At 38.8% G+C, this 27,683-nt stretch overlaps 1 protein-coding gene and 1 long non-coding RNA gene across 3 annotated transcripts in view; one reads left to right on the forward strand and one right to left on the reverse strand.

Annotated features, from left to right (window-relative positions):
- The first annotated feature begins 534 nt into the window (after positions 1 to 534).
- LOC125404143 (uncharacterized) lies at positions 535 to 5,876 on the forward strand. Its single transcript, XR_007233192.3, has 3 exons — positions 535 to 655; positions 1,391 to 1,474; positions 5,314 to 5,876. It is a non-coding gene; the product is annotated as an uncharacterized LOC125404143 (long non-coding RNA).
- Positions 5,877 to 17,311: 11,435 nt separating this feature from the next.
- The window catches only part of LOC125404141 (uncharacterized), a 28,409-nt gene continuing 18,037 nt past the window's right edge, over positions 17,312 to 27,683 (reverse strand). For both annotated transcript variants that reach the window (XM_048439908.3, XM_048439907.3), the window contains exon 4: positions 17,312 to 27,606. In XM_048439908.3, the coding sequence (XP_048295865.1) occupies positions 25,947 to 27,606 (1,660 nt within the window). In that variant the 3' untranslated portion in view covers positions 17,312 to 25,946. The remainder of the gene's footprint in view (positions 27,607 to 27,683) is intronic.

Raw genomic sequence — 27,683 nt, forward strand, 5'->3', positions numbered from 1 at the left:
AGAGCCACACTAGTTAGCCACAGAGACCAGGCAGTGGTGGTGCACACGTTTAATCCCAGCACTCAGGAGGCAGAGGCAGACAGATCTCTGTGAGTTACCCTGGGCTACACTAGATTGATCCAGTCTCAAAGAGAAACAGAGCCAGGTGGTGGTAGCTAATATCTTTAATCCCAGTACTTGGGAGTCACATGCCTTAAAATATCAGCACTAAGGAGTAAGGAGGTGGAGACAGGAAAGGATATGGATAGGTGGAGAGAGGAATATAAGGCAGGAGGAGAGAGGAGCATGGCATTCAGTCTGAGGATTCGTGGAGACAGGATCTTGCCCACTTTGGTCTGAGGATTCAGTAGAGGTTTTAAAAGGTCTCTCTAGCATCTGGCTCCTTTACTTCCCTGATCTTTCAACATTTATCCCAATATCTTTCTGTGGGTTTTATTATTAAGATCAGTTAGAACATGAGCCACAGAATGGAATCTACATCACCTACGGGTCACAAAGTTGTTGATTCTGATAGGTGTTCCAAACACGAAAGAGAAGCCTACACATCCAATGCAGCTTCAAGGGAGAACTGACTCTTGATGTGGTTCTCGGCTCTTGGATACCAGCCTAGAAAGAATTACAAGACTCTACTTCAGACTCACTTCCTCCCTTTTAGGTAAGATTTCACTACTAGAAAACATAGGCAGAATGGCCCCCATAGGCTCAAGTATTTAAATGCTGGATCCGTAGTTGTTGAAACTGTTCTGGGGAAGGAATTGATGTGGCCTTTGTTAGAGGTATGTAAGACCATACCAGAGCCAGTCTCTCTCTCTCTCTGTCTCCTGGATGTTAACATGTAAACTCTCACCTACTGCTCCAGTGCCATGTTTGCCTGTCTGTCACTGTGCTCTTCACCATGACGGTCATGGATACAACCTCTGAAATTATAAGCAGGTCCCCAATTAAATGCTTTCTTTGTAAGATGTTTTCATCATGGTGTCTCTTCACAGCAATAGAAAGTAACTAAAACACACAGTGTTGGGTGATTTTTCCTGGGAAAAGATGCACAAATAAATGTCTACTTACCTACGTAGGGAATCAAGAATGAACCAAAGTAATGATTCCAACAAAGGATGGGTGAATCAAAGCTAGCTAGCTGCATTGCTAAAGGTATCAGAACAAGTGAAGCTTTTCCCGCAACACTTGTATTTTAAGTTTTCCTCCACTGTACATCCTTTCATGGAAGTGAAAGGAACTGTAATGAGTGGAAGCTTTCCCAGTGTTTGCATACGGAAATGTTCTCGCTAGTGCTATTTCATCTTTTAGAAGGGAAAAAGAACAAGCAAAAGTTTCTCCATACTGCTTACACACAGGGATTCTCACCGGTGTGGCTTCTTCCATATGATTTTAGAGAACTGGAACAAGTGAAGACTTTCCCGCATTGTTTCCATACATGAGGTTTTTCTCCAGTGTGTATTCGTTCTTACACTTCAAGGTAAGTAGAAATAATGATGGCTTCCCGCAATATTTGCATTTGCAGGATTTCTTTTTACTGTGTATGCTACCATGGAAGTGATGTAAACTGAAATCAGTGAAAACTCTTCTACATTGTGTGCAAAGATAAGATTTCTCTCCAGTGTGAATTCTTTCGTGCGTTATCGGAGAAAAGGAAGGATTAAAGGTTTTCCTACACTGCTTCCACACAGAGAGCTTCTCACCAGTGTGAATTTTTCTATGTGTTTTTAGGGAACTGCAACAAGTGAAGCTTTTTCCCACATTACTTACAGACATAAGGATTCCCACCACTGTGAATTGCTTCATGTTTTTGTAATTGATACGACAACAAGAAAGCTTTTCCACACTGTTTACATATATAAGGCTTTTCTCTAGTGTGAGTTTATGTATTTAAAGGGGAGTAGACGTAATTAAGGCTTTCCCACAATGCTTACACATGAATGGATTTTCTCCATGGTGGATCCTGTCACAAGATATGAAGTATAAACAGAAAAAAAATTTCACATTGTTTACATGCAAAAAGTTTCTCTCCAGTTTGAATTCAACCATGTCTTTGTAGGTCATAGGAATGAGTGAAGACTTTCCCACATTGGCTACATACATGGAATTTCTGGACAGGGTAATGCTATTTAAACTTTTGAAAAGACTCCAAAGAACTGAGGATTTTTCCATATTGCTTACATATTTCTTCAGTGGAAGTCCTTTCATAATTTTCATCGAATCTGAAGTCTTCATCACAGTGCTTATTTTTATACAATTTCTTTCCATATTCCTGATCGTCATATGATCTGTGCCCTGTATTGGGTTTAAGGTGTATACTTAGTGATAAATGGCTGATAAGTACTTTTGCACACTCATTCCTATCATAGCTATATGCTCATGAGTAAGAGTTCTGATTTATGGGGCTAGAGAGATAGGCCAATGTTTAAGAGCACCGGATGTTCTTCCAGAAGACTAGGGTTCAATTCCTAGCACACATATGGCAGCTCATAACTGTCTGCTATTCCACTTTCAGGGGATTCAACCCCCTCACAAAGACATACATGCAGGCAAAATGCCGAGGCATATTAAAGTAAAAGTAAATAATGTTTTTAAAAAAAGGAAGTATGAGCCAGATGATCGTGATGCATGTCTTTAATCCCAGCACTTGGGAGGCAAAGGCAGTCAGATCCCTGAGTTCAAGGCTAGCCTGGTCTACAGAATGAATTCCATGACACCCAATACAGAGAAACTCTGTCTGTAAAAACAAACAAAACATACAAACAACAAAAAAGAGTTCTGATTTACAATACCCTCAGTAGAGAAGTTGAAGATTCTTGCATGCTGATAATCTTTTCTGGATCCCCAGAGTTTCTCCACCAGTTGACTTCTGCAGAAAGCAAAGGTGCATTACATTTTTCTTGTTAATGATTTACTAGTAAAAATGTTGGTTTCACGAGCTGTGAGAATTTTTGAATATGTCTTCACTGAATGATCTGCAACTTGATTTGAGGGCAGCTACAATAAAATCAATGGTATTTGTGAGTGGTTGTGTAATATTACTTCCATGCCAAGCAAAAACATCTATGTCACACTTAATACAAATTTAACACCCAATACCATGCACAATTTGATCCACATTAATGGCCAAAATCATGATGCATTTGGAATTATGTATAAAATGAGAGGTCTTAACAATTGGTCTCTGTCTAAAAAAATCTTATTTTTGTTTCATGTACCTTAGAACAAGGTTTGTAGGTAAATAACTATTTTAATTTTAATACTCTATGGAGTAAAGTTGGTATGTGTGAAGTATGGCGAAGTATAATCTTTGGCATTGTGTTTCAATCGTTTTCCTGTACAGGAATATTTAGAATGTTTTTCTGCTGATGCTAAACATGTTTGCAGTTTTGCCAAAAATTCCCTGAGCTTAACTGGGTTTGAATCTTGATGCATGTATCTTTTATCTTTTTGGTAACAAGTGTGATCACAACATAGCTCTTAGGGAATGTGCATCTCTCCCGAGACACAAGTTATCTTGGTTTTATCCATAGATTCTGGATTCTGGCTATTTATCTTCAATGTTTTGGTTTTTCCATGTTTTGTAGAATACGGAGAAACCATTATGAATTATTATGTTATAGTGTAAATATGAACAGATTTTAAACAAATTTATAGTATATGATGATCCCATCTAACATATTCATTAATGTTTCTTAAGCATTTTTTTCAATCCATGCAGCAGCAATAATAAACTTGAAATAGGTTTTTTTTGGATTGATTAATTAAAGAAATGATGGCATACTTACCTCCAGAGGCCAGCTTCCTCAAGTTTTCCTGCATCCTCTCTTTATAGAGGTTCTTCTGGGATAACCCCTCCTCCATAAGAAGTTTCCAGTGACATTCTCAAAGGTCATTGTTGTAGGAGGTCGCTTGTTTGTTCCTGAATACACAGACAGAAGGACCTCCCACACCAAGTCATTGACTTCTAAATGAGCCCACATGCATTTTCGTAGGAAGTTTGACCCTTATAGTACTGAAAAATCAAGGCTTAATTCATTAAAAGCTGGAATACTATATTCTGTAGCTGTTTAATTCTTGTCTTGTTTATCATATTCTACTGTCTGCACATTTTAAGATTCTCTTACACACAGCACTTGTGACAGTAGATGGGGGTTCCTTTAAGACAGCAGCATAATTGTACTTCCTTGAACTCATAGGTCATGTTATCTTCTCTTTGTATACTGTGTCACTATCACGACACTCATAAAATTCTGAGTCCCCTAATGATCCAAATACTGTATGTTCTTAAAAATTTAGAAAGATTTTTTTAACCTCTCCTGGTATCCAGGAATTGCTAGATTCAGAAGGATTCACATGAAAATTTAAAACAACATTGGAAGGTACACATTTTTTAAAATTGACAGGATTTAATATCATTTAGGAGACAAACCTCCAGGTGTGTGAGGAAATGCATTGGTTATATTAATTGAGGTGAGAAGTTTTACCTTAACTGTGGGCAGCACCATTTCTTGGGCTGAGGTCCTGGAGTACAAACAAAATACAAGGGTGAGGTGAACACAAGCATGGCCACTCTGCTTCCCAACTGCAGATGCACTATGACCATTCGCTTGAAGTCCTTGCTCCCCTGCCTTTCCTGTCATGATGGACTGTAACCTTGAACACTGAGCCAAACTAAACCTTTGTGCACTTATGTTCTCTTTTTAAGTCATTTGTTCCAGCAATGAGACAAATACCTTAGACAGGCCTGATTAAAGATAAGTCAATACACGAATAAATCAACACAACCATTTATATTTTATTTATTTTGTGTGCAAGTGTATGTGGGGGGGGGTTCAAACATTCTAGGGTACACATGTGAAGGTTAAAGGGCAGCTCTGTAGGGTTTGTAGAAACTCTGCAGTTTCTCCTTCCATCTATATGGAGGCTCCAGGGATTGAACTCAGTTCCTAAGATTTACATTTTCAAACCAAAGGAAGATTTCCATTTTTCAGGCAGCAAGTGCATTTATAAGCTGAGACATCTTACAGGCCCCAACACCATTGTTTCTATAGAAAATTCTAACGAAGAAAAAAACAAGGGGAAGGAAGGTACATATTCATATATCCCGTGAACAGATCTAACACAACATGTCACCTTTCACAGATATGAGTGACATTCTATGATTTCCAAGGCAAACTTTTAAATAGTATAATGATTTTGTTAGTCAGGATTGCCTAAAGGAATACAACTGATGAATCTGTATGTCTAAAAGGGGGATTTATTAGAGTGGTTTACAGCCTGTGATCTGGCTAATCCAAAATGGCTGTCTCCCAACAGAAAGTCCAAGAAGCTGGAAGTTGTTCAGTCCACAGGCCTGGATAGCTCAGCTGGTCCCCTGTCTACACTGGAATCCTGAAGAAGTAGCTTCCAAGATCAGTGAGATAGCAGCAGATGAAATGAACTCGGCAGCAAAATGAGGGCAAGTAGGAAAAAAGCAAAAGCATCCTTCTTCCAAATCCTTTCATGTGAGCTGCCACCAAATGTGTAGCCCAGATTTAGGGTGGGTCTTCTGACCTCAAAATGATGCAATTAAGAAATCCTACATGGCTGCTTGGGCTTTTTTTTTTCTGATTCCAAATATAGCTAAATTAATAACCAAGATTGGCCATGACAATGTTAGAGTTATTACCAGCAGAATCAAGAATGACCTAGAAGACAAGCCTCCATGCATACCTGGGAAGGATTATCTAGATTAAGATAATCCTTGAGATCATCTCTGAGGGATTATGTTGATTATATTAATTGATGTGGAATAAACAATTAATTGCAGGAAAGACAATTCCCTGGACAGGGACCTGGACTGTATAAAATGAAGAAAATAAACTGAAAATTAGCATTTACTCATCACTCTCCACTTCCTGACTGTGGGTAGCATTTGACCAGCTCCTTGATTTTTTTGGAACCTGAGCCAACACTCTGGTTCTTGATCTGTGAGCCAGAGCAAAACCTTCCTCCCTTAAGTTGTAATTGTCAGGGTATTTGATACAGAAGCAGGAAACCAGTAAGATTAGTGGTAAACTTAGTTTACCAAAAAAAGTAGCTGCAATAAACATGAACCAATATTTTCAATAAGAAAGTGGTAAATTGCCTAATATGGATAAAAGGCTAAAACTACATTAATCCAGGCCAATGAGATGGTTCAGTGGTTAAAGAAACCTGTTGCCAAAGCTTTGGTATCTGAGTTTGATCCTCAGGACCAACAGAATGAATGGAGAAAACTAACTATCACAAGTTGCCTTCTGATCTACATAAACTCATAACTAATAAATTATAATGTAATGCAAATTTTAAAAGCATACTACAATGTCTAAAAACTCCTTTAACCAAGACACTAAGCAACTGACATGAAATGAAAAGTTCAAAAGGGAAATCAATTGTTGATTGAACATTTTGAAACAGAAAAGTGGAAAAATAAGGAAGAGACGGTAGGTCAGAGTCAGAAATCACAGTATCTAAACACACAAGGCAAGGACAAACTGGTCTGTAGTTGGAATTATGCATTTTATTTCTCTCTACAGGCAACATCCAAATCACACCCTGAGACAGAAAAAAATATTCAAATGTTCTCATGTAAAGTGAAGCAGAAAAGTAGAACCCACATCCTCAAGTCAAAGGCAATTCATAGGTCAAAGAAAATGTTAAATCCAACAAATTCTTAACACAAAATATCCAGAAAATCTGGAGCACTAAGAAAAGAATGAACCTAAGAATAATAGGAATTGAAGGAGAAGAAGTCCAGCTCAAAGTTACAGAAAATTTATACAACAAAATCATGAAGAAAACTTTCCCAACCTAAAGAAGGACATGCCTATGAAAATACAATAAGCTTACCAAACATCAAACAGACTGAACCAAAAAAACCACACAATAATCAAAACACTAAACATACAGAATAAAGAACACTATTAAGAGCTGAAAATAAAAAGGCCAACCAACATAAAAAGGCAGACCTATCAGAATTATACCCAACTTCTTATAGAAACAATGAAAGTCAAAAGATCCTGGTCATGTATTAATGTAGACACTTAGAGACCATGGATACCAGCCCAGACTACTATATCTAACAGAGCATTCAATCAACACAAACAGAGAAAGCAAGATATTCTATGACAAAACCAGATTAAATCAATACCTATCCACAAATCCAGCCCTAATGATAGTACTAGAAGGAAAACTACAACCCAAGGAAGGTAGTTACACCCACAAAAACACATTTAATAGATAAATAGATAAATAGTAGATAATCCTATACCAGCAAATCCCATAAAAGAGAAACATACACAGAATACCACCAACAACAGCAAAAAAAATTATAAGAACTAACAATCACTGGTCATTAGTATCTCTTATTATAATTAGACTCAATTTACCTATAAAAGGATACAGGCTAACAGAATGGTTACAAAAACAGACTCCATCCTTCTGCTGCATACAGGAAACACAAAGATAGGTATGACCTCAGAGTACAGGATTGGGGAAAGATTTTCCAACCAAATGGATCTAAGAAACAAGCTGTTGTAGCTATCTTAACACCTAATAAAATAGACTTCAAGCTAAAATTCATCAAAAGAGATGAAAAAGGTCATTTCATATTCATCACAAAAAAACTCCATTAAGATGAAGTCTCAATTCTGAACATCTATGCCCTAAATACAAAGGCACCCTCATTTGTAAAAGAAACATTACTAAAGCTTAAATAATACATCAAGCCCCACACACTAATAGTGGGAGACTTCCTCACACCCACTCTCACCACTAGACTGATTGGCCAGACAGAAACATAACAGAGAAATAAACAAACCAATATTATGACAAATGGGTTTTAACAGACCTCTATAGAACATTTCACCCAAACACAAAAGAATATATCATCTTCTCAGCACCTCATGGATCCTTCTCTAAAACTGACCACATACTTGGTAACAAAGCAAATTTCAGCAGAGACAAAAAAATGGAATAACTCCATGTGTCTTATCAGATCATCATGACTTAAAGTTAGAATTCAACAACAACACTAATTGCAGGAAGCCCACAAACTCATGGAAAGTGAATAATGCTCAACTGAATCACTCCTGGGCCAAGGAATAAATAAAGAAGTTAAGGACCTCCTAAAATTCAATGAAAATGACTGCACAACATATTCAAACCTATGGGACACAATGAAAGCACAGTTAAGAGGAAAGTTCATAGCACTAAATGCCTACATAAAGAAGATGGAAAAATCCCACACTAGAAAATTAACAGAACACCTGAAAGCTCTAGAACAAAAAGAAGCAAACTCACCCTGGAGGGCTAGATGACAGAAAATAATCGAATTGAGATCTGAAATCAAAAAATAGAAAAAAAGAAAGCAATACAAAGAACCAATGAGACAAAGAATTGGTTCTTCAAGAAAATCAACAAGATAAACAAACATTTGTCCAAATCAACCAAAATACAGAAAGAAAACATCCAAATTAACAAAATCAGAAATGAAAAGGGGGACATAACAACAAACACTGAGGAGATCTAGAGAATCATTAGGTCATACTTCAAGAACTTGTAGTCTACAAAATTGAAAAACTTACAGGAAATGGAAATTTTCTGAATAACTACCACATACCAAAATTAAATCAAGACCAGATAAGTAAAGTAAATAGACCTATAACTTCTAAGGAAATAGAAACAGTCATCAAAAGTCTCCCACTATAAAAAAAAAGTCCAGGACCAGATGGTTTCAGCACAGAATTCTACTAGAATTTCAAAGAAGAACTAATACCAATATTCCCCAAATTATTCCACACAATAGAAACAGAAGGAATGTTGCCAACTTTTTACAAGGTTACAGTTCCCCTTACACCCAAACCACACAAAGATGCAACTAAGAAAGAGAATCACAGACCAATCTCTCTCATGAACACTGATGCAAAAATACTTAGTAAAATTCTGGCAAACAGAATCCATGAACACATTAGAAAAATCATACACCATGACTGTAGTCAGAGGTCGCTAGTTTGTTCCCAGCCACTCTCACTCAAAATAATCACACAGAAGCTATATTATTTACAGTACTCTTAGCCAATAGTTTAAGCATCTTTCTAGTTAGCTCTTATATCTAAATTAACCCATTTATATTAATATGTATATCACCACATGGCTGTGACTTACAGGCAAGGTTCTGGTGCATCTGTCTCCTGCAGACAGCTACATGGCTTCTCATTGACTCTTCCTTCTTTCTCCCAGCATTCAGTTTAGTTTTCCTGCCTAGCTCTATTCCACTAAGCCACTGGCCAAAAACAGCTTTATTCATTAACCAATAAAAGCAACACATATACAGAAGGACTTCCTATACCATTTCCCCTTTTCTGTTTAAATAAATAGGAAGGTTTTAACTTTAACATAGTAAAATTACATATAACAAAAAGGTATCAAGCAAGAATTACGATTACAATATTTATATCTACTTATCTTTTATCATAACTAAGGAAAACTATAATTATAACTATCTATTCTTCAACTCCATCAAAGACTCCAGAAGGATATATTACCTAAGTTAACAGGAAGTGCATTGTAAGCAACTTCCAAAACTCTAGAATTGACAGAGACATCTTGCTGCCTGAACAATCACCCAAAGTTTCTCTGCAACACTGGGGCATCCATCTTCAGTACATAGACCCATAGTATCTGGCAGACTTTTCAATGAAGCAGGAAATTTCAAAGACAGTTCCACCTATATTGGCAGTTTGTTAGTCACTTTCTTCTGTATCCTGCAGAATGTCTGGCAGACTCTTTCATGAAACAGGAACCCTGAAGGACTGTCTCACCTTTAAGCAAATTCAGCAGTCATTTTTCTCTGCGGGTTCTGCATGTCCAGTTCATACAACATACCATCAAGCAGTTCAGACAAGAACAGCTTCTTGTCCAAATGGCTAACAAACTCCATAAGGAGCCTCTTCGATGCCCATCAGCCTCTTGAAGCAGATTGGTGCTGCCAGGAGCAGATGTGTCTCGTTGTCATAAAAAGTCTCTTAAAACAAAAGCTCTTAAAACATTTTAAATGCCATTTTAAATATCAAGCTTTATCTTTAATTATACATATTTTTAAATGAGCTGTACAATTACAATACCTTAATCAAGAACAGAAATATTCTAAATTGAACTGCCTCTGCCTCAACCATTGACAAAATGCACAGTGTCCAGACTGGACAAGCAGGATATAAGCAAAAAGACTGACAAACCTTGCCAAAACAGGGTAAGGTTTCAAATTTTCCTGCCTTTGAAAGTGGTTTGTCAGTTACTCTAGGCCTTCGCCAAATGTGCCTTTGGGTGATTGCCCAGGTATCCAGTTGTCTCTATCATTTCTTGCACATTTTGGAAGTTGCTTCATTGTACTTCCTGTTTATTCAGGTAATATTATTTCCCTTCTCAGGTTTTTGATGGGGTTGAAAACTAGATAGTCATAGCTACTTTCCTCTTATGACTCAGCCAAGCCATTTTTAATATAAGACTTAGACTCCTTAGGATAGGATAACTATTGAAACATTTAGCATATGCTTCTTGTTTGATGATGTTCGTGCTGTTTGTAATTCTAAATGATACACACGTGTGTGTGTGTGTGTGTTCTTTTCCCTGAACAATACTTACTATTCATTCTTATTGTATATAGTTTTGTACTAGGCTTAGAACTCTCTTATTTAGACAAAAGGAGAAGGTACTGTGGGAACTCCTTCAGCCAATAGCCTTTAAATACTGGCCCACTTTGGGTGTGATCTCATGTGCTATAAATGCAGATGTAAAGTGTGCATGGCCCTCTTGGTTGCTGGACTCAGTTTCTGTTTCCAGCACTAGTAGAGGACTGTGGACCACTACTTTCTGTTAGTTTATCTCCAAATAAATAAACCTTTGTTATACTTCATTCTAGGATATTGCTAAACTCTTTTGTATACCAACAGTGTCCTAACAATTTTTGAAGGTCATCAAGAGTCCACAATTGATTTCTCCTGATTTGCACCTTTTGGGGTTGAATATTTTGTAGACTTATTTTATAACCTAAGAAATTAATAGAATCTCCTCTTCATATTTTTTTCAGAAGCAAATTGTAATCCACAATAAGACAAAAATTTTTCTTCTTCAAAGATTTTCTATAGGACATCTTCATTTGAATCAGCTAGTAAAATATCATCCATATCATAGTAAACTACAGATTGAGGAAACGGCTTATGTATCATTTCCAGTGGCTATCTTACAAAATATTGGCACAGAATGGGGCTATTTAACATTCCCTGCGGGAGAATCTTCCACTGATACCGCTTGACAGGCTGAGAATTATTATAAGTAGGCCATGAAGGCCAATTTTTCTCTGTCCTTTTCTTGGTATAGTGAAGAAAGTTTTTTTAAATCAACTACTATAATAGACTATGCTTTTGGTAACAGGGAGGGCAGAAGAATTCCAGGCTGTAGAGAGTTCATTGGCTGAATCACCTTATTAACAGCTCTTAGATCTGTTACCATTCTCCATTTCCCAGATTTCTTTTTAATAATAAATACAAGAGAATTCCAAAGCCTGGCTGATTCTTCAACATGTAGAGCAATTAATTGCTTCCATCCCAGCTGTTCTAAGGCTTGCAATTTCTCTCATGTTAAAAGCAATTGTTCAATTCATACAAGTTTGCTGTTAATCATTTTAAAGGTAAGGTTGTTGGTACCTTTGAAAGATTAGCAGCTGTTGTACCCTGTTCTTGTACAACCTGAATTGCAGTGGCTGTTCTTTATAATACCTTTTAATATTTTTCCCAGAAATGTAGTATGTTTGATTTTTTGTTTGTTTCTGAAATTGGAGGAATGTTAATCTGGGTATTTCATTGCTGTAACAAATCATGTCCCTATAAATTCATTGTGATATTAGCTACATATGGCTTTAATTTTCCTCTCTGTCCTTCTGGTCCTATACATCTGATCCAACCCATGCTCTGTTTTGCCTGAGGCAAATTCCAATCCCTAAAAGCTGAGCATTTACCTCCCAAAGAGGTTAATTTGGATGCCGAGATTCTGGTGCAATTATTGCTACATAGCACCTGTGTCTACTAGTCCTTCAACAATGATGTCATTTATTCATATGTTTGGCTTTGGTCTTTGATCATTTATAGAAGTTTGCCAAAATATTTGCTTTATGGTTTCTTCTGAACTTTTTGTTTTATCTTCTGAAACTATTCTACCAGACAGCAGTTTGGTTTTTTTTACAATAGACATAGGTTCCTTAATTGCTCTGGGAAAGAGTTTCCCCCATGGTCACATGGAATGACTGAACCAAATTTGATATGGGGGCCTGTGAGTGTCAACCAAGGTATTTCCCAATGGCAAAGGGTTACTTTGTCACTTGTTGATCTACATTCATTGGTTCAACATTGGCCTTTGCCACACCTTCTGCATACTTCAGAAGGGAGGAGTGTTCTGTTTGGATTATTCTTAGAAATAACCTTGTTTCTAGGAATGCCCTGCTTATAATCCCTTTTTAGTGGACCTTGTTTACCACAATTAAAACATCTGACATTTTGATTTTTTTTTCAAGACTCTGGAAATCACCTCTCCTGTCTAAACACCATAATGGTCATGAGATTCAATATTCATTGATTTTGGATCCATTCCTTTCTGGGTGCTGACCTTGCCTTTAAAGGCCTAATTACCCCTTTGCATTGTGAATGAGCATTTTCAAAAGTCAGAGATTATATTACTATTTGTCTAACTTCTGAATTTGGTATCATTCTATTTATTGCTGAAGCCAACCTTTGTAAAAAAAAAAATCAGTTAAGTTTTCTTTTGGGTCATGTATAACTTTAGTAAATGTTTCAGTTCTCTTTCTGACTTCTTCAATTCTGTCCCAAGCATTCGAAACTGCTGCATGGCATAGAGCCAAGGATGTGCTCTTCATATAGAGACTGTCTTTGTACATTAGCATAATTTCCCTCTCCAAGAAATTGGTCTTAGGAGATTTTAATGCCTCTATTCCTACTTCATTGTTCAATCATCCTAGTCTAATCTTTCCACCCGATCCTCCATTGAAATTGAGGGCTAGGCTCCAATACTGCTGTAACCAAGTCTCTCCAGTCTTGTGGGATAATTCTGTTACAAGTTGACCCTGAGTTTAACATCTGCTTCATGAAGGGCGAATGCATATCATATGAGACTGTCACTTCTTTAAATCTCCTCAAATCTAATATTTCCACAGGAGTCCATTCAGCTCCTGCATTGCCTTCAGGATACCAGTCATTTGGCATTTCCTGTAAGGTGAGTGGATAAATTAAGGTTAATTGTTTGAAAACCTTGTGCCTCTCTAACCTTATAAAGCAATGCTGAGATTGGTTCTCCTTTAAATCCCTCTGTCTAGATCCGAATATCTCTATGATCTGTTTTAATAAGTTTTTCTAAGACTTGTATCTTCACACTCATATTAATCAACTTTTTTAGGATGAAAACAAGAATGATGAAAGTGATGTTTATAATTGACATTACGTAAATCTCATAAGTTAATTATCCTCTCATTTTTTTTCATCTTTAAACCATCTATTGTATAATTATACACAGATCTAATTCCCTCCATTGTAATTATCTGTCCCATTTTTTACCATGGGAAAAAACCTCTTTTTTTGTAAAAATTTATTTATTTATTATATATATAACATTCCTTTCATGTATGCTTGCATGCCAGAAGAGGGCACCAGATCTCATTATAGATGGCTGTGCGCCACCATGTGGTTGCTGGGAATTGAACTCAGGACCTCTGGAAGAGCAGTCAGTGCTCTTAACCTCTGAGCCATCTCTCCAGCCCTCAAACCCTCTTTTTAAAAAAAAAAAAAATCCCCCCCTTTATGAATTTCCAATTGTCTCACCAAATCTACTGACAATGGCAATGAAGATGATTGGGAAGTATGAGATTAATTGCTGCTGCATAGAACAGTAGAAGCCAAAGCACATTTTCAAAGCAGCTGCCTAGCTTGGCAGTAGCCAAGGAGGAGTCCGGGAAAAAGCCCACAACCCTCGGGGCGAGGGAACCTGCTGTCTGAGTAACGCACATAGGCAATCGTGGGGAAGAAGTATGTGGAGCGGGAGCTGACTAGAGGGGCTAACACTGCACCTTTTGGAGCCCAAGGCCCTGGGAAGTTTGCTGCAGAGAGGCTGCAACAGAAAAATCTCAGACTCGCTCAGAGGGGCTGGAGAAAAGAAAAGAAAAACCTAGCCAGCAGGACAATGGCTCCAGTCCCGTGCAGCTCTCGCCCGTGGCAGAGGCTGCAAAGCCACAGGCCAGCAGCTTTTTCATAAATTTGTGCCCCAAAAAATTGAACACCAAATAAAACGCAGCATTATCCTAATTAGCCTTAATAATAAAAATTCATAGTCAAATATCGGGGTAAAAGCTGAAAGATCAAAGAAACAAAGGAACAACCGCATCTACCTCTTAGTTCTCTGACGCCTCAGACCAAAAGGGCCAAGATCGTGTTTCTGCCCCCACCTTATCACTTCCTGTCTGTTTGGACAGACCTCCAGACCTCTATGGTTAATTAGTAGCTAGCTCCACCTTCTGATCTCCAGGCAAGCTTTATTTGCCAGAACAAAAACAAAGTATCACAACACCCATGAAAGAATCTATCACAAAAAAATAAAGTTGGCAACTCCTGAGGAACCACTGGAGGTCGACTTTTCCCCTCTGCATACCTGAGCATGCGCAGCTGGCTATCCATATGCACCCACGCCACACACACTAACAGGTGCTTCAAAAAAACTGACGGGCCAAAGAATATACTGCAATTCCTACTAGTAACGTGCATAGGCAGGAAACCTAACAAGGTTCTCTCAGCAGTAACTTTACTATGTGCATTTAGACATAGAATTGAGACTGAGCTGTCTGCCCAACCCACTACCCCCCTTCCCCACTCCAAAACCCAATAACATGCATATGTAAATAGGAAATTGGACAACAATGGAGAAAGAACATGCATGTATCCTTTGAAATAGCCTATTACTTGGCAGACAAAGTAGAAAAAAAAATGAAAATGGGCTGATGTTGGTTTTACATTTTTTGTTGTTTTGTTTTTTAAGACAGGGTTTCTGTGTAACAGTCCTGGCTGTCCTGGAACTTGCTTTGTAGACCAGGCTGTCCTCAAACTCAGTGATCTGATTTGCCTCTGCCTCCCAATTGCTAGGATTAAACGTGTGTGCCACCACACCTGGCTAATTTGGCATTTCTTAATACCTAGCAGGATGCAAAGGATATAGAGTACAGATTGGATAAATGCAGGGAGCCCTTCCTGAGATCCCAACCTTGGAATTCACAGGAAGATTCACATAAAAGAAGACAGTGAGATGGAAGTGAGGAAAGAGAAAACATCAGGCCTGGTCTTTAATACACAAAAAGGGAGTCAGGCATGGTGGTGCATGCCTTTAATGCCGGCACTCATGAGGCAGAGGTAAGCAGATCACTGAGTTCAAGGCTAGCCTGGTCTACAGAGCAAATTCCAGGACAGCCAGGGCTGTTACATAAAGAAACCCTGTCCAAAAAAATAAACAAGCAAACAACAAAACAAAAAAAGGAAAAACTATGATTCAGTATGATAGGGTTTTGGTTTTTTGCTTTTTAAAGATTTCATTTCTATATGTGTGTCTGTCTAAATGCCACATACATGTGGATGCTCCTCAAGGCTAGAAGAGGGTGCCAGACCCACTGACCCTAAAGTTCAGGGCAGTTGTGAACTGACATGGGTGCTGGGAACCATACCCGTCCTCCAGACAAGCAACAAGCACTTGTAAATGCTAAGTTGAGCCATTTTTCTAGTCCTGAAGGTCTTACTGTGATCTGATTTTAGGAAACTATATTTAGAGAACACACTGCATCCAAATATTTCAAATTCAGGAGAACTTTATACAATGAAGGAGTCTCTCATTCTGGGACACATAGGATCAAATTAAGTCAATCCAGAGTGAAAAAACTGAGAAATAGAACTACTCATTTTCCCTTGAGACAAAAAGTTCTTAATCAGTAGGAACACAAGGTGTAAGTCTCTATGGGCTCGCTCATATAAACCATTAGTTTGACAAAATTTTCTTTTAAATTGTTTTGTGTGTATTTAGTGTGCATGTACGTACATATACAGGGGCCATAGTTGAGTATGGAGGCCGCACGACTTTAGGGAGCCTATTCTCTCTGTGCACTATGTGGATCAGAGACCAAACTCAGGTCATCAGGCTTGATGCTAGCGGCTTTTATATGCTAGTTTTCCCATGATACCCTTGAGAAGGGACCTATGGACTATGGAGAGTTGGCCCAAGTATTACTGTAAGAGTTTATAAACCCAAGCCTGCAGCCAGTGATTGACTCTCTGAAGCTGACACCCTGGCACACATGGTTTGTGACTGAAACTAAACCTGAGCCCACATCCTGGGGTGATCAGTTTCCCATCTCCTCTTTCCTCAGAATAGGAAGAGTGTTTTTGTAAAGAGCACAGAGACCACCCGGGTGGTGGTGTCACATACCTTTAATCCCAGCACTCGGGAGGCAGAAGCAGTTATCTGTGAGTTCGAGGCCAGTCTGGTGTACATAGCAAGTTCCAGTACAGCAAGGGCTGTTACAGAGAAACTCTGTCTCAAAAAAACAAAACAAAACAAAGAAAAAGTTCGGGCTGGCAGAGAGAAGCAGGTTTCCTCGGTTTGCCTCCTCTGTCAGTGCTCAGTTTACTTTTTCCACTCACTAAAGCATTGGGGCGAACCTTGGCGCTTGGGCATTTGTTCTCACTAGGTGTTGAACTGAGGCGGGCAAGGCTCAACAAGGAAGTCGGGAAGTGTGCTGGAGTGCGGGCTCTGACAGCAGCTCTGAGCATGCAAAGGGAAAACTCTAAAACGAAGATGCTCCTTGGCCGAACTAACTTTTGAAAACCATTTAAGTGACAGTTATTTGTGTGAATGGAGGTGGGTGAAAGGGCAACTTGCAGGAGGTAGTTTTTTTCCTTCCACAATGTGGCTACCAGAGATCAGAGTTGGGTCTTTGGGCCTCACGGCCAGTGCCTCTTTATGCTTTGAGCCGTCATGCAGGTCTAACACTTAACTTCTGACCTGGTTGTCCTCAGATGCCACGAGACAGTTTTAAAGGATAGAACGGCAAGGGGTCCTGCTTGGTTTTTCCTCCCTAGAAGAGTCCATTATCAGAGAACACAATGTGGCAGTTCCAGGGCGGAGAATACAAATGGCTACTTACTACTGGTAAGAATCCAGCATCACACCAAAGCAATGATCCCACCAAAGACCAACGTGGAGAACAATAACTTTATTGAGATTTACTTACAGGAGTATGAATGAGGGGTTACTTACAGGCATATGAATGACTCAAAGTCAGTTGCATCACCAAAAAGTACACCAAGGAAGGGTGACCACGCCAAAAAAAAAAAAAAAAGAAAAAAAAAAAACCAACCCTATAGCTGCTCCCTACGCAATTTTCAGGCAGTCATAATATTTACAAAATTTTAATTAAGTACTTTGCTGTTTATTATCTTATGTTTTATTCATTTATTCATATGAATAAAGTTAGGGTTGAAAGGGAGACATTATAATACACAGGAAATAAAATGCAGAGGATGATTTGAGGATACTTTGAAAGCTGCTATCACAAACTGAAAAATCAAGGATAATTTCAAGACAGTTATGAAATATCAAAATTAAGTCGAGGTGGAGTCCCATAGACAACTTCCCCAATATTATAGGCTATTGCTATTGTCCTTGGTTACCACACAGAACTTGATGATAAGACCCTATTACTGAAGACACCACTTACTGAGTCACAGAACATGAAGAAATCAAGTTTATTCTGACCTAGAGGCTTCATCCTATTGCTAGCCTTCATGGTGCTGGAATGGCTGTGCCTACTACCAGAGGAGAAGACTCTGTAGGAAGCCTACCCAGCTGAGACCCTTCTGGTCTACAATGATAACCAGTCTGACAAGATATGACCATGGCTATGGCATGAATGTTGTTGGAATAACCAACCACTTTTTGACTCACTCCACAAGATGGAACTCATGCCTGGCACCATTAATATGGAGAACTTTCTACTATCATTCTGTTAAAAGGACATGGTGCTAAATCCATCTCTTCTGGGTATCTTAACACCCATAGAAAAATTTCTCTCTCTCAACCTTTATCACGAGCCTGGGTATTTTGTTTGTTTGGTTTTTGTCCTTTGTTTTTCAGTAGATGGCAATTGACAGACTCACAGCTGGTCATCATACAGAGAAAAAGAGATTATGGAGGGCTCACCCCTAAATGTGACATGTATCTGTATCAAATCCCTTCTCTCAGGGGACCTGGGGCCATTATTGAAAGAGGAAGCAGAAAGACTGGAAGAGCCAGAGCCAGTGGATTATTATAGTCACATGATGTGTTCTCACCTAACAGGACAGTTGCACATACTAACTGACAACAGCTGTGATTGCATGCAAGCTCTAGCCAGACAAAAATCCAGGCATGGAAGGGGGAGGTGTTTAGAAAGCCCCGCCCCTGAGTATCTATTGACAGCTGGTGACTGCTGGGAGAGGAAGTGTCAGTTTTCTTCAGGGAGAGGCTATTCATGCGACAGTGGATGGGCCTGCACCCATGCACACACTGCAGCATTAAGGAAACTCTACAGGTTAAACATGGAAGAAAGCAAATGGAAATGGAGCGGGAAAAGTGGTGACGGGGATAGAAGAATTCGAAGGCAAGGAATGGGAATAGGTGGGCTTGATCAAAATGCACGCATAAAATTCTCAAGTCAGTAACAAAATAAAATGAACAGATGAAGAAAAAATGAAGAGAATGAGACCAATGTAAAAGAGCAACATAACTAAGCTAGTAATGAATTTTGTCCCCAAAAGGAAAAATAAAGAACTTAATGAATTCACTACTGAATTCAACCAAGCTTCTTAAACTATTTCACTAAATATAAAGGGACTAAACTTTATATTTATTCTTGGAATAAATTTATTCTTGGAAGGCAGTATTACCCTGATAGCAAAATCACGAAGGGCTCAACAACAAAGAAAAATACAAAAAAAAAAAAAAACACCCTTGATGAAAACAGATCAAAAACAAACAAAACCCTCAAAATTATACTTTCAAACAAATTCAACATATTAAAAATACCACAAACTATGATCAGGTTGATTTCATTCTTTGCATATGAGTTTCCACAGATAGAATATAGATGTTCAAGGACTGAAGTCCCCCATCACTGCACTACACGGAGAAGTGAAGTCTGCCCAAAGTTCAATGTCCCTTGATGATACAGTCCTGAAAAGACTATGAAAAGGAACACAGCTCACTGTAACAAGTTATACACGACAAAACCAGAGCAAAGATTATACCAAACAGGAAAACTAAAGTCAATCAGGACTAGCACAAAGGTGTCCACCTTCCCTATACTGTAATATACATCTCTTGAGTTCTCAGTTGGAAAAATAAGGGAAAAGAAAGGAAAGGGATTCAGTACAGGGCTGCAGTTCAGTGGTCCAGCACTTGCCCACCACACACGATCTCCTCAGTTCAGTCATGAACATAAGGAAAGAAAAAGGAAGTGAAATAAGAAGTCAAATCTCACCGGGCGGTGGTGGCACACGCCTTTAATCCCAGCACTCGGGAGGCAGAGGCAGGTGGATCTCTGTGAGTTCGAGGCCAGCCTGGTCTACAAGAGCTAGTTCCAGGACGGGCTCTAACTAACTACAGTGAAACCCTGTCTCAAAAAACCAAAAAAAAGAAAAAAAAAATCAAATCTCTATTTGTAGACAATATGATCATCTTTTAAAAAAACTATTTTGCCTACATGTATGTCTGTGTATCATGTGCATGTCTGGTGCCCAGAGACCAGAAAAGGGAGCTGGATCCCACGGAACTGGAGTTACAGATGTGAGCTGCCATGTAGGTGCTGGGGAAACAGGCTTCAGGCCTCTAGAAGAGGAGCCGGTGCTCCTAACTGCTGAGTCATCTCTCTAGTTCCTGTGATTATATTTTTAAAAGACCCAAGCAGCCACACCAAAAGACTACATCTGATCACTACTTCAGCAAAGTAGTACAATAAAGTCACTATAGAAAAATCAGTAGCTGTTTATATGACAATGAAAACAGTAATAAAATAATCAAGGAAAAAAATGTTCCAAAAGCCTAGGAAATAAGTTATAAGACAAAAAGTCAAATTTACCTATGAATAAATAAACTTAGTCAAGCCAGTGAAAGGGGTACACAATGACAATTTAAAAACACTTAAGAATTGACTTCTTTGAAAAATGGGAAACATCCCTATACTCACAAATCAGCACCATTATAATATGAGAAAGTGTAATGTGTTCTGCAGACTTCACACAACCCTCTATCAAAACTCCAATGTCATTATTTACAGAAATAGAAAACACAATCCTGTAATTGTAAGAAAACCAAAACACCCCAAATAGTCAAAGTAACACTGAGCAAAAAGCAATGCTAGCTAGAGTTATCGTAATACTCAAATTATGCTATAAAACCATAGTGAAACAGTATAATGTAAAAGCAGACACATAGAACAATGGAAGAGTACAGTGCCCAAACAACCACATAGCTGCAATCTTCTGATTTCAGCAAAGGCATCCAAACCATGTATAGTATAATAAATGGCCTCTTCAACAAGGAAAACAACACTGTATGCACAAGAATATCCCTAAGTGCTTCTAGCATTCTGTACAAAAGACAACTCAAACTGAACCGAAGACCTTAACATAAGGCCTAAAAAATGTGTAACTCATAGAGGAAAATCTAAAGAATACATAAAGCTGGGAGCACAGACAATGGTATTCTGAATGTAAGAATTTACAGGAAGAATGGCAAATAGGGAATAGCCATGAGAGCCTCAAGATTACAATGTTGACACCCAAAAACCAAAGGCAGGATGACTGCTGTAAATTAGATGCTAACCTGGTACATGCAGCAAATCCCAGGCCAGCCAGGCCTCCATAGCAAGAATGTTAAAGACAAACAAACAAAAAAACCAAATTTAATCATTGCATGAAGATAAAAGAGTTTTTACACAGAAAAAAGAATCAACTGTCAGAGAAAGCTACAGGATGGGGGGAACTATCCTTGGACACTCATTCATCTTAATGAGTACATTTTATACATTAATGTACAGAAAATACACACACACACACACACACATTGCAAACAACAAGCAACTGAATCAATACACAGGGAATCCATCAGTTCTCAAACAATAAATCATGAAATATTCTCAAACAATAAATCATGAAATCAGTTCTCAAACAATCACAAAATATTCTCAAACAATAAATCATGAAATCAGTTCTCAAACAATGGATCATGATATTCTCAATACAATTAAGTTCACCTAGTGTGATTAGTTATCAAAGACCCAAACTAAAACAAGCTGGTGAGACTGCATGGCTGCTCCTAGAAATGTACATTAGCATATGCACTCTGAAAAACAGTGTTTCATCAAAAACTCAAAATCTTATGATCCTGCTTACTATTGTTTAGTAGACACAGCAAAAGGAATCAAAGTCAGATTACACTATGCATACTTGTATACAGGTTCATATACTCCTCCTCCTAGTACTCAATTACAGAATCAGCCTAAGTGCCCATCAATAGAGAAACTAAAAAATTTCAAATGTGGCATACATAAAATGTAGACTATAACAGGTCACTGAGAACTCAACAGAAAACTTGGCAGGAAAATGGATGGAACTGGAAATCACCACATAAATGACAGCCCCCAAATGGTGCTCCCTGTATACAGAACAGAATCTAGATTGAACAAATGAGAGAGACGAAACCATAAGTGAGTTTGTGAAGAGAGAACAGGCCCACTAGAGAGAAGGAAGGGAACAAGAGAGTGATTATGGTTAAAGTACATGGAAACCTGGGCCACGATGTCAGGACAAAACCTATAATTATGCCAACATATGCACTAATTTTAAAACATTTTTTAAAAATTAAATATAAAGAAAACGAAAATTTCCCCAACTTTAGAAAAATGTAAGTTGGTCCAAAAATGTTGGTGTAGACTAGTCTGAGGTTCGATGATCACTAGGGTGAATGTAAAGTGCTGTTCTTGTATTTTTCACTTTACTATGGGCTTGTCATAATGTAACCCTAAGGAAGGAAACTCTAGGAACACCTACATTTGTGGATAACTGCATCCATCGTATTAAACATTAGTGTTTATATAGAAACTAAGAAATGCAAAAACAATCCAAACACTAGTTCACCTCACTCAGCAAGGCCACATCTTCTGCCACTATAGGCCATGTCACAAGTCTCCACCAATGAGAAATGCTCCGTAATGACTGACAGAAGGGCATTCTATAAGGACATCCGTAAGCTGAAAAACCATAACACATTCTGAATCGTGGAAGTGCCTGCTACTCACTGATGCACTGACAAGCACATCTCGCAAACTACATCACCCAGAACTCCAGTATTGCGGTCTTCTGGGTAACTGCTGCTGTGATTACAAGAGCAGAATTACATTTGCCCTCACCGCACCCAAGATGGGGGATACCTAAGTGCAGAATCAATCCTTGTAAGACCCCCTAATTAAAACATCTAGGGAGAATCCTTTTACAGATGAGCCACTCACGTGTCATGTATGGAGTGAGTTAGTAGAATTTATTGAACACAGTCTGGGGCAAGAAGGCAGTAAGATCAGTATATCCTTTAGTGAATGACTAGAGAAATTACAACAAAAATGCAAAATTCACACAGTGAAATTTCATAATTACACACACACACACACACACACACACACAAATAGTTCATGACATAAAAAAAACAAAACTAAGTGCAATTTGATAACAGCTTGGCCTACAGAGAAAGTTCCAGGCTAACCAAGGCTACACAGCATCATCAACTCCAAAAAACCCCCATGTTTCCACCATCCACTCAGCTCTTGGCATCAACACACCTTGGCTACTCTCAATTTTGGTCAGAATAGCTTCTTTTTACTGTGGAGAACTGTCAAGGGAGAGATGCCTAACTGGTCAAAGGACTAGGAACAGACTGACTATTTACCTCTAAATGAGACAGCTATATTAATCCCCACCAAGGCTCAGGGAAAGCCAAAGAAGAAGCAACAATGCAAGAACTAAAGGGCGGGGAAAACTGTGAAGTGCCGGGGCTTCTGACATGGTTACTAGGATCATGAACTCATAGCACCACGTGACTGCATGCACACAACCTATAAAATTAAGCAGTCCAAAATCCCAGGATAGATGGGCTAGGTTATCTCCAGGCCCCGCCCCTTAGTGACAAGTTACCGGCAGTGAATAGCTGCTGGGGTGAGAAGAATCATTTGTGAGGATGTAACTACCGGTAGGTCACCCATCCTCCAGTGGATGGCCCCATACCCACACATGTATGAGCAATGCCAATGAGACCTAGTAGGTTAATTAAAAAGACATAAAGCTACAAGAAGGGAATTACGGAAAATATAGGGAGAGTTAGAAGGAGAAATAGCGAATACATATGATCATCTTTTATTGTATACATGTATGAAATTCTCAAAAGTAAAAAAATAAGCCAACTTGGAAAAGTGACCTATGATTACAATATACTTACACCTACCTTCTGACTAGGAAAAACAAAACTAAACACACCCTTACATTTGCTATTCTAAAAGGATTTTGAAAATACTTCAAAGTTGAAAGAACATGTACTTAAAGACTGTGAGAAGACATCAGAAACATAAACACAAGAGATGAAATCAATTTGAAAGTAGTTTATGCCTGAGGAGGAGGCTCACTGGGTAAGACCACTTGCTGTGAGGACTCAAGTTTCATTCCCTACCAACAAAAACTGGGAATGACTGAATGTGTCTGTCCACCCAGCACTATGGGGAGTGAAGAGACAAGAAATGCTGGGTTTTCTTGGTTGCCTGTCTAGTTCCAGGATCAAAGAGACTGGTCTTGGGGGAATAACATAGCAATAGAGTAAGACACCCAAAATATTTCTTTGTGAACACCACCAACACATAAACCATACCATCAACACATAAGCAATGCTCCCAAGTTGTTTTTTTTTTGTCATGAAAAATGAGAGTATAGAAAAATCAGGCAAATGAAACCAATAGGACTATTCCAATATTCACAAAGTCATATTTTAACCACCCATTAAACATGATTTACGCAGGAGCTTGAGGGAAGGCTCAGCAGTTAAGAGTACTTACTGATCTAGCATGAAGATTAGGATTTAGTTCCTATCACACACATCAACCATGTCAGATATCTGTAATATCTGTCAGATGGCTCCAAAGGATATAACACCATCTTCTGGCCTCTACAAGCACATACCTACTCTCTTTTTCTTGCTTACACACATACATAGATACTAAAATGCTTTTTAAAGGTATTAATGGACTGGCATATTTCAAATATCAATTCATCAATAAATTCAACATAATGTACAATGAAGGAAGCGCCTACCTTATTTGATACAAAAAGACATCACTCATTAAACTAACACATGATTGCTTTAAGAAACCTCACAAAATAATTTAAGAGAATGCACTTTCTACTTTTTTCATATGTAGGTCTTTCTGGTCTCCAGTTCATGGGTTTTAGCTGCCATTCCACATTCCACAACGCTCTGCCTAAGGCTTGCTTTGGAGAGTAAGATTTAGAAATGAGTCAAGAGATGAACTGTTGAACAGGAGTCAATGGCTGCGAATGTGGAAGCAGACAACTTTCATTAAGCGTAAGAGTTAGGAGCTGGAAGATTACCAGATCCAGGGAAACCTGGAATACATAGCAAAAGCTTTTCTTGGGCGGGAAGAGGGGCTCGAGAAAAATTTAAATTTTATGTGTACATGTGAACCTATGTCACATGTATGTGGGAAGAATCAGATCTCCAGGAACTGGAGTCACATGCAGCTGTGAGTCCTGTGATCAGGTGCTTGAAAACCAAATTGGAGGTCCTTTGGAAAAGCAGCAAATGCTCTTAAAGGCTAAGCCATCCCTATCAGCCCCTGAAATTTTCCAATAAATACAAAATACTGTACTGACAACATTCTTTTCAGTGTATGCATTTCCTGGAGCATGCTACAAGGAAAAACAAAAAACAAAAAAAATTATGTCCAGTCCTTCATAATACTGACATTTATCAGATTAAATATGAAAAGATTTCAAAGAACTTTTCCTATATTCACTACTATTCCAGACTTTCAATGTTTTCAACAGCAGAGGTTTTCATCTGGTATGTTTTGTTTCCATGTGTGCCAAACGAAACCTTGAACATCTCTTTCAAGCAAATCAACACTTCATATCAGGTTCTTTCCTTATCTCTTAGTTGAACCAAGTGGTGGCCATACTCGTTTTCCTTTGACAGGAATTCTCCCCACATACATTTTTGTGAGTGCTATTGGGATAATGAAGAGTTCACAAATCCTAGTTTGAAAGTTTCTCTACCATAGGTTCTTTCATGTCTGTGAGAGAATGTGATGGTAATTGAAGAGTATCAAAGATCGCCTACATATATGAAGGGTTTCTCTCCGTCGTGACTCCTTCCATGTAGTCAAGGGGAACAGGGAAGTGAAGGGCTCTTTTACAACACCACATATACAAGTAAAAAGTTTCTCTAGAGCTCTCTCATGTCTCCTCCATGATCTGGGACTGCAGAAGGCTTCACCACATCACTCGCAGTCACAGGCCTGTTGTCCTTTCATGGACTTCAGGGAACTTTAAGCACAAAAACCATTTGCATACTGAGTTTTACAAAAAGTTTCTCTCCATTGTGGCACTTCATGTTTGTTTCCATGAAACAAAGCAAAAGGTTTTTCCACACTGCTAGCACAAACCCAGCTTTTACCCCCAGTGTGATTTTGCTTATTTTTTGGAAAGCCACCAAGCCAATTTTTTTTTTTTGCTCATTCATTATTAAAAAATATTGGAATCCATGGTAGTGTGGAGTAATTCATGTCTATGTAAATGGTTCAAAGTGAAGAAGGGTTTCCCACAGTACTTACAATTATAAGGTTCATCATCAATGTGTATTTTTTCATGCACCTGAAGATGACTGTAATATGCGAAAGCTTGCCCACACTGTTTGCACACGTGGGGTTTCCCATCACTATGAGTCTTTTCATGTCTTTGAAGGGAATAAGACCAAAGAAAGGTTTTCCCACACTGCTTACACTCGTAGGGCTTCTCACCAGTGTGAATTCTTTCATGTGTTTTCAGTGACCTGGAGGAAGTGAAGCTTTTCCCACACTGCTTACAAATATAAGAAACTGGGACGCTGTGAAGTGCTTTATGTTTTTGAAACTGACTCCAGAGGACGAAGGCATTCCCACATTGCTCACACACGTAAGGCTTTTCATCCACGTGAGTTTGCTCATGTTCTAGAAGGTCAGTGGAAGTAGTGAAGGCAACCCCACACTGCTTGCATACAAAGGGTTTCTCCTCCGTGTGAATTTTTACATGTCTTTGAAGAGAAGCAGAACGAGGAAAAGTTTTCCCACAATGATTACACACATAGGGTTTCTCACCAGTGTGGGTTATTTTATGTCTTAAAAGTGAATTCAGCCGAGTAAAGCTATACCCACACTGGTCACATACATAAGGCCTCTCCCCAGTGTGAATTCTTTCGTGTGTTCTCAGGGAACCAGAACACGTAAAGCTTTTTCCACATAGCTTGCAAGCATAGGGTTTCACACCACTGTGAATTATTTCATGTTTTCGTAACTGAATCCAACGCATGAAGGTGTTTCCACACTGCTTACATTCGTAAGGCGTTTCTCCGGTGTGGATTCGTTCATGGATACGAAAAGAACGGTAAGTAATGAAGGCTTTGCCACATGGCTTACATACATAAGGTTTCTCTCCAGTGTGAATTCTGGTATGAATCTGAAGAGAACTATAATGACGTAAGGTTTTCCCACAGTAATTGCACACAAAGAGGTCCCTAACAGAGTGAGTTCTTTTATGTGTTTTAAGGGAGCGAGAGTGGGCAAAGGTTTTCCCACACTGCAGGCACACATAGGGCTTCTCCCCAGTGTGAATTCTTTCATGGGTTTGTAGGTAGGTGGGAAAAGCAAAAGCTTTCCCACACTGCTTACATATATAGGATTTCTTCGCACGATGGCGTCGCTCATGCCTCCGAAAGTACCTTGAAGAACTGAAACCTTTCCCACACTGCTTACACTGGAAGGGCTTTTCTTCAGCTAAAGTCTTTTCAACATTTTGACCGTATCTATAGTCTTCATCACAGTTCTCACTTTTATACAGTCTCTCCAGGGTGTAAGTACTCTCATGGTTCTCAAAGGGTGGGAGAGAACTGGAGGAGGCTCCAAACTCCACAGTGTTGTACAAACCCTTTCCGTAGTCCTGCTCTTCATAGGATTCACGCTCTGTGTCAGGCTTAAGGAGCACGCTTAGAGATAAATGGCCAATGACTACTCTTGCACACCCGCTGTTTTCACATATATGCACTCCTGGGAAGGGGTTCTGGTGTAGAATGCTCTGGGTAGTGAAGTCAAAGATTTCTGCGCACTGATGATCGTCTTTATAGTCATAGAGTCCCTCCACCACTTGGCCACTGTAAGAGAGCAAACATGCGTCACTGATATTTATTAACTAGCTATCAGTAGACATGCTGGCTCTATGCTGTCAAAG

Source organism: Myodes glareolus, chromosome 6 (assembly GCF_982192425.1).
Source record: "Myodes glareolus chromosome 6, mMyoGla1.1, whole genome shotgun sequence".
In the NCBI taxonomy this organism is placed as follows: domain Eukaryota; kingdom Metazoa; phylum Chordata; class Mammalia; order Rodentia; family Cricetidae; genus Myodes; species Myodes glareolus.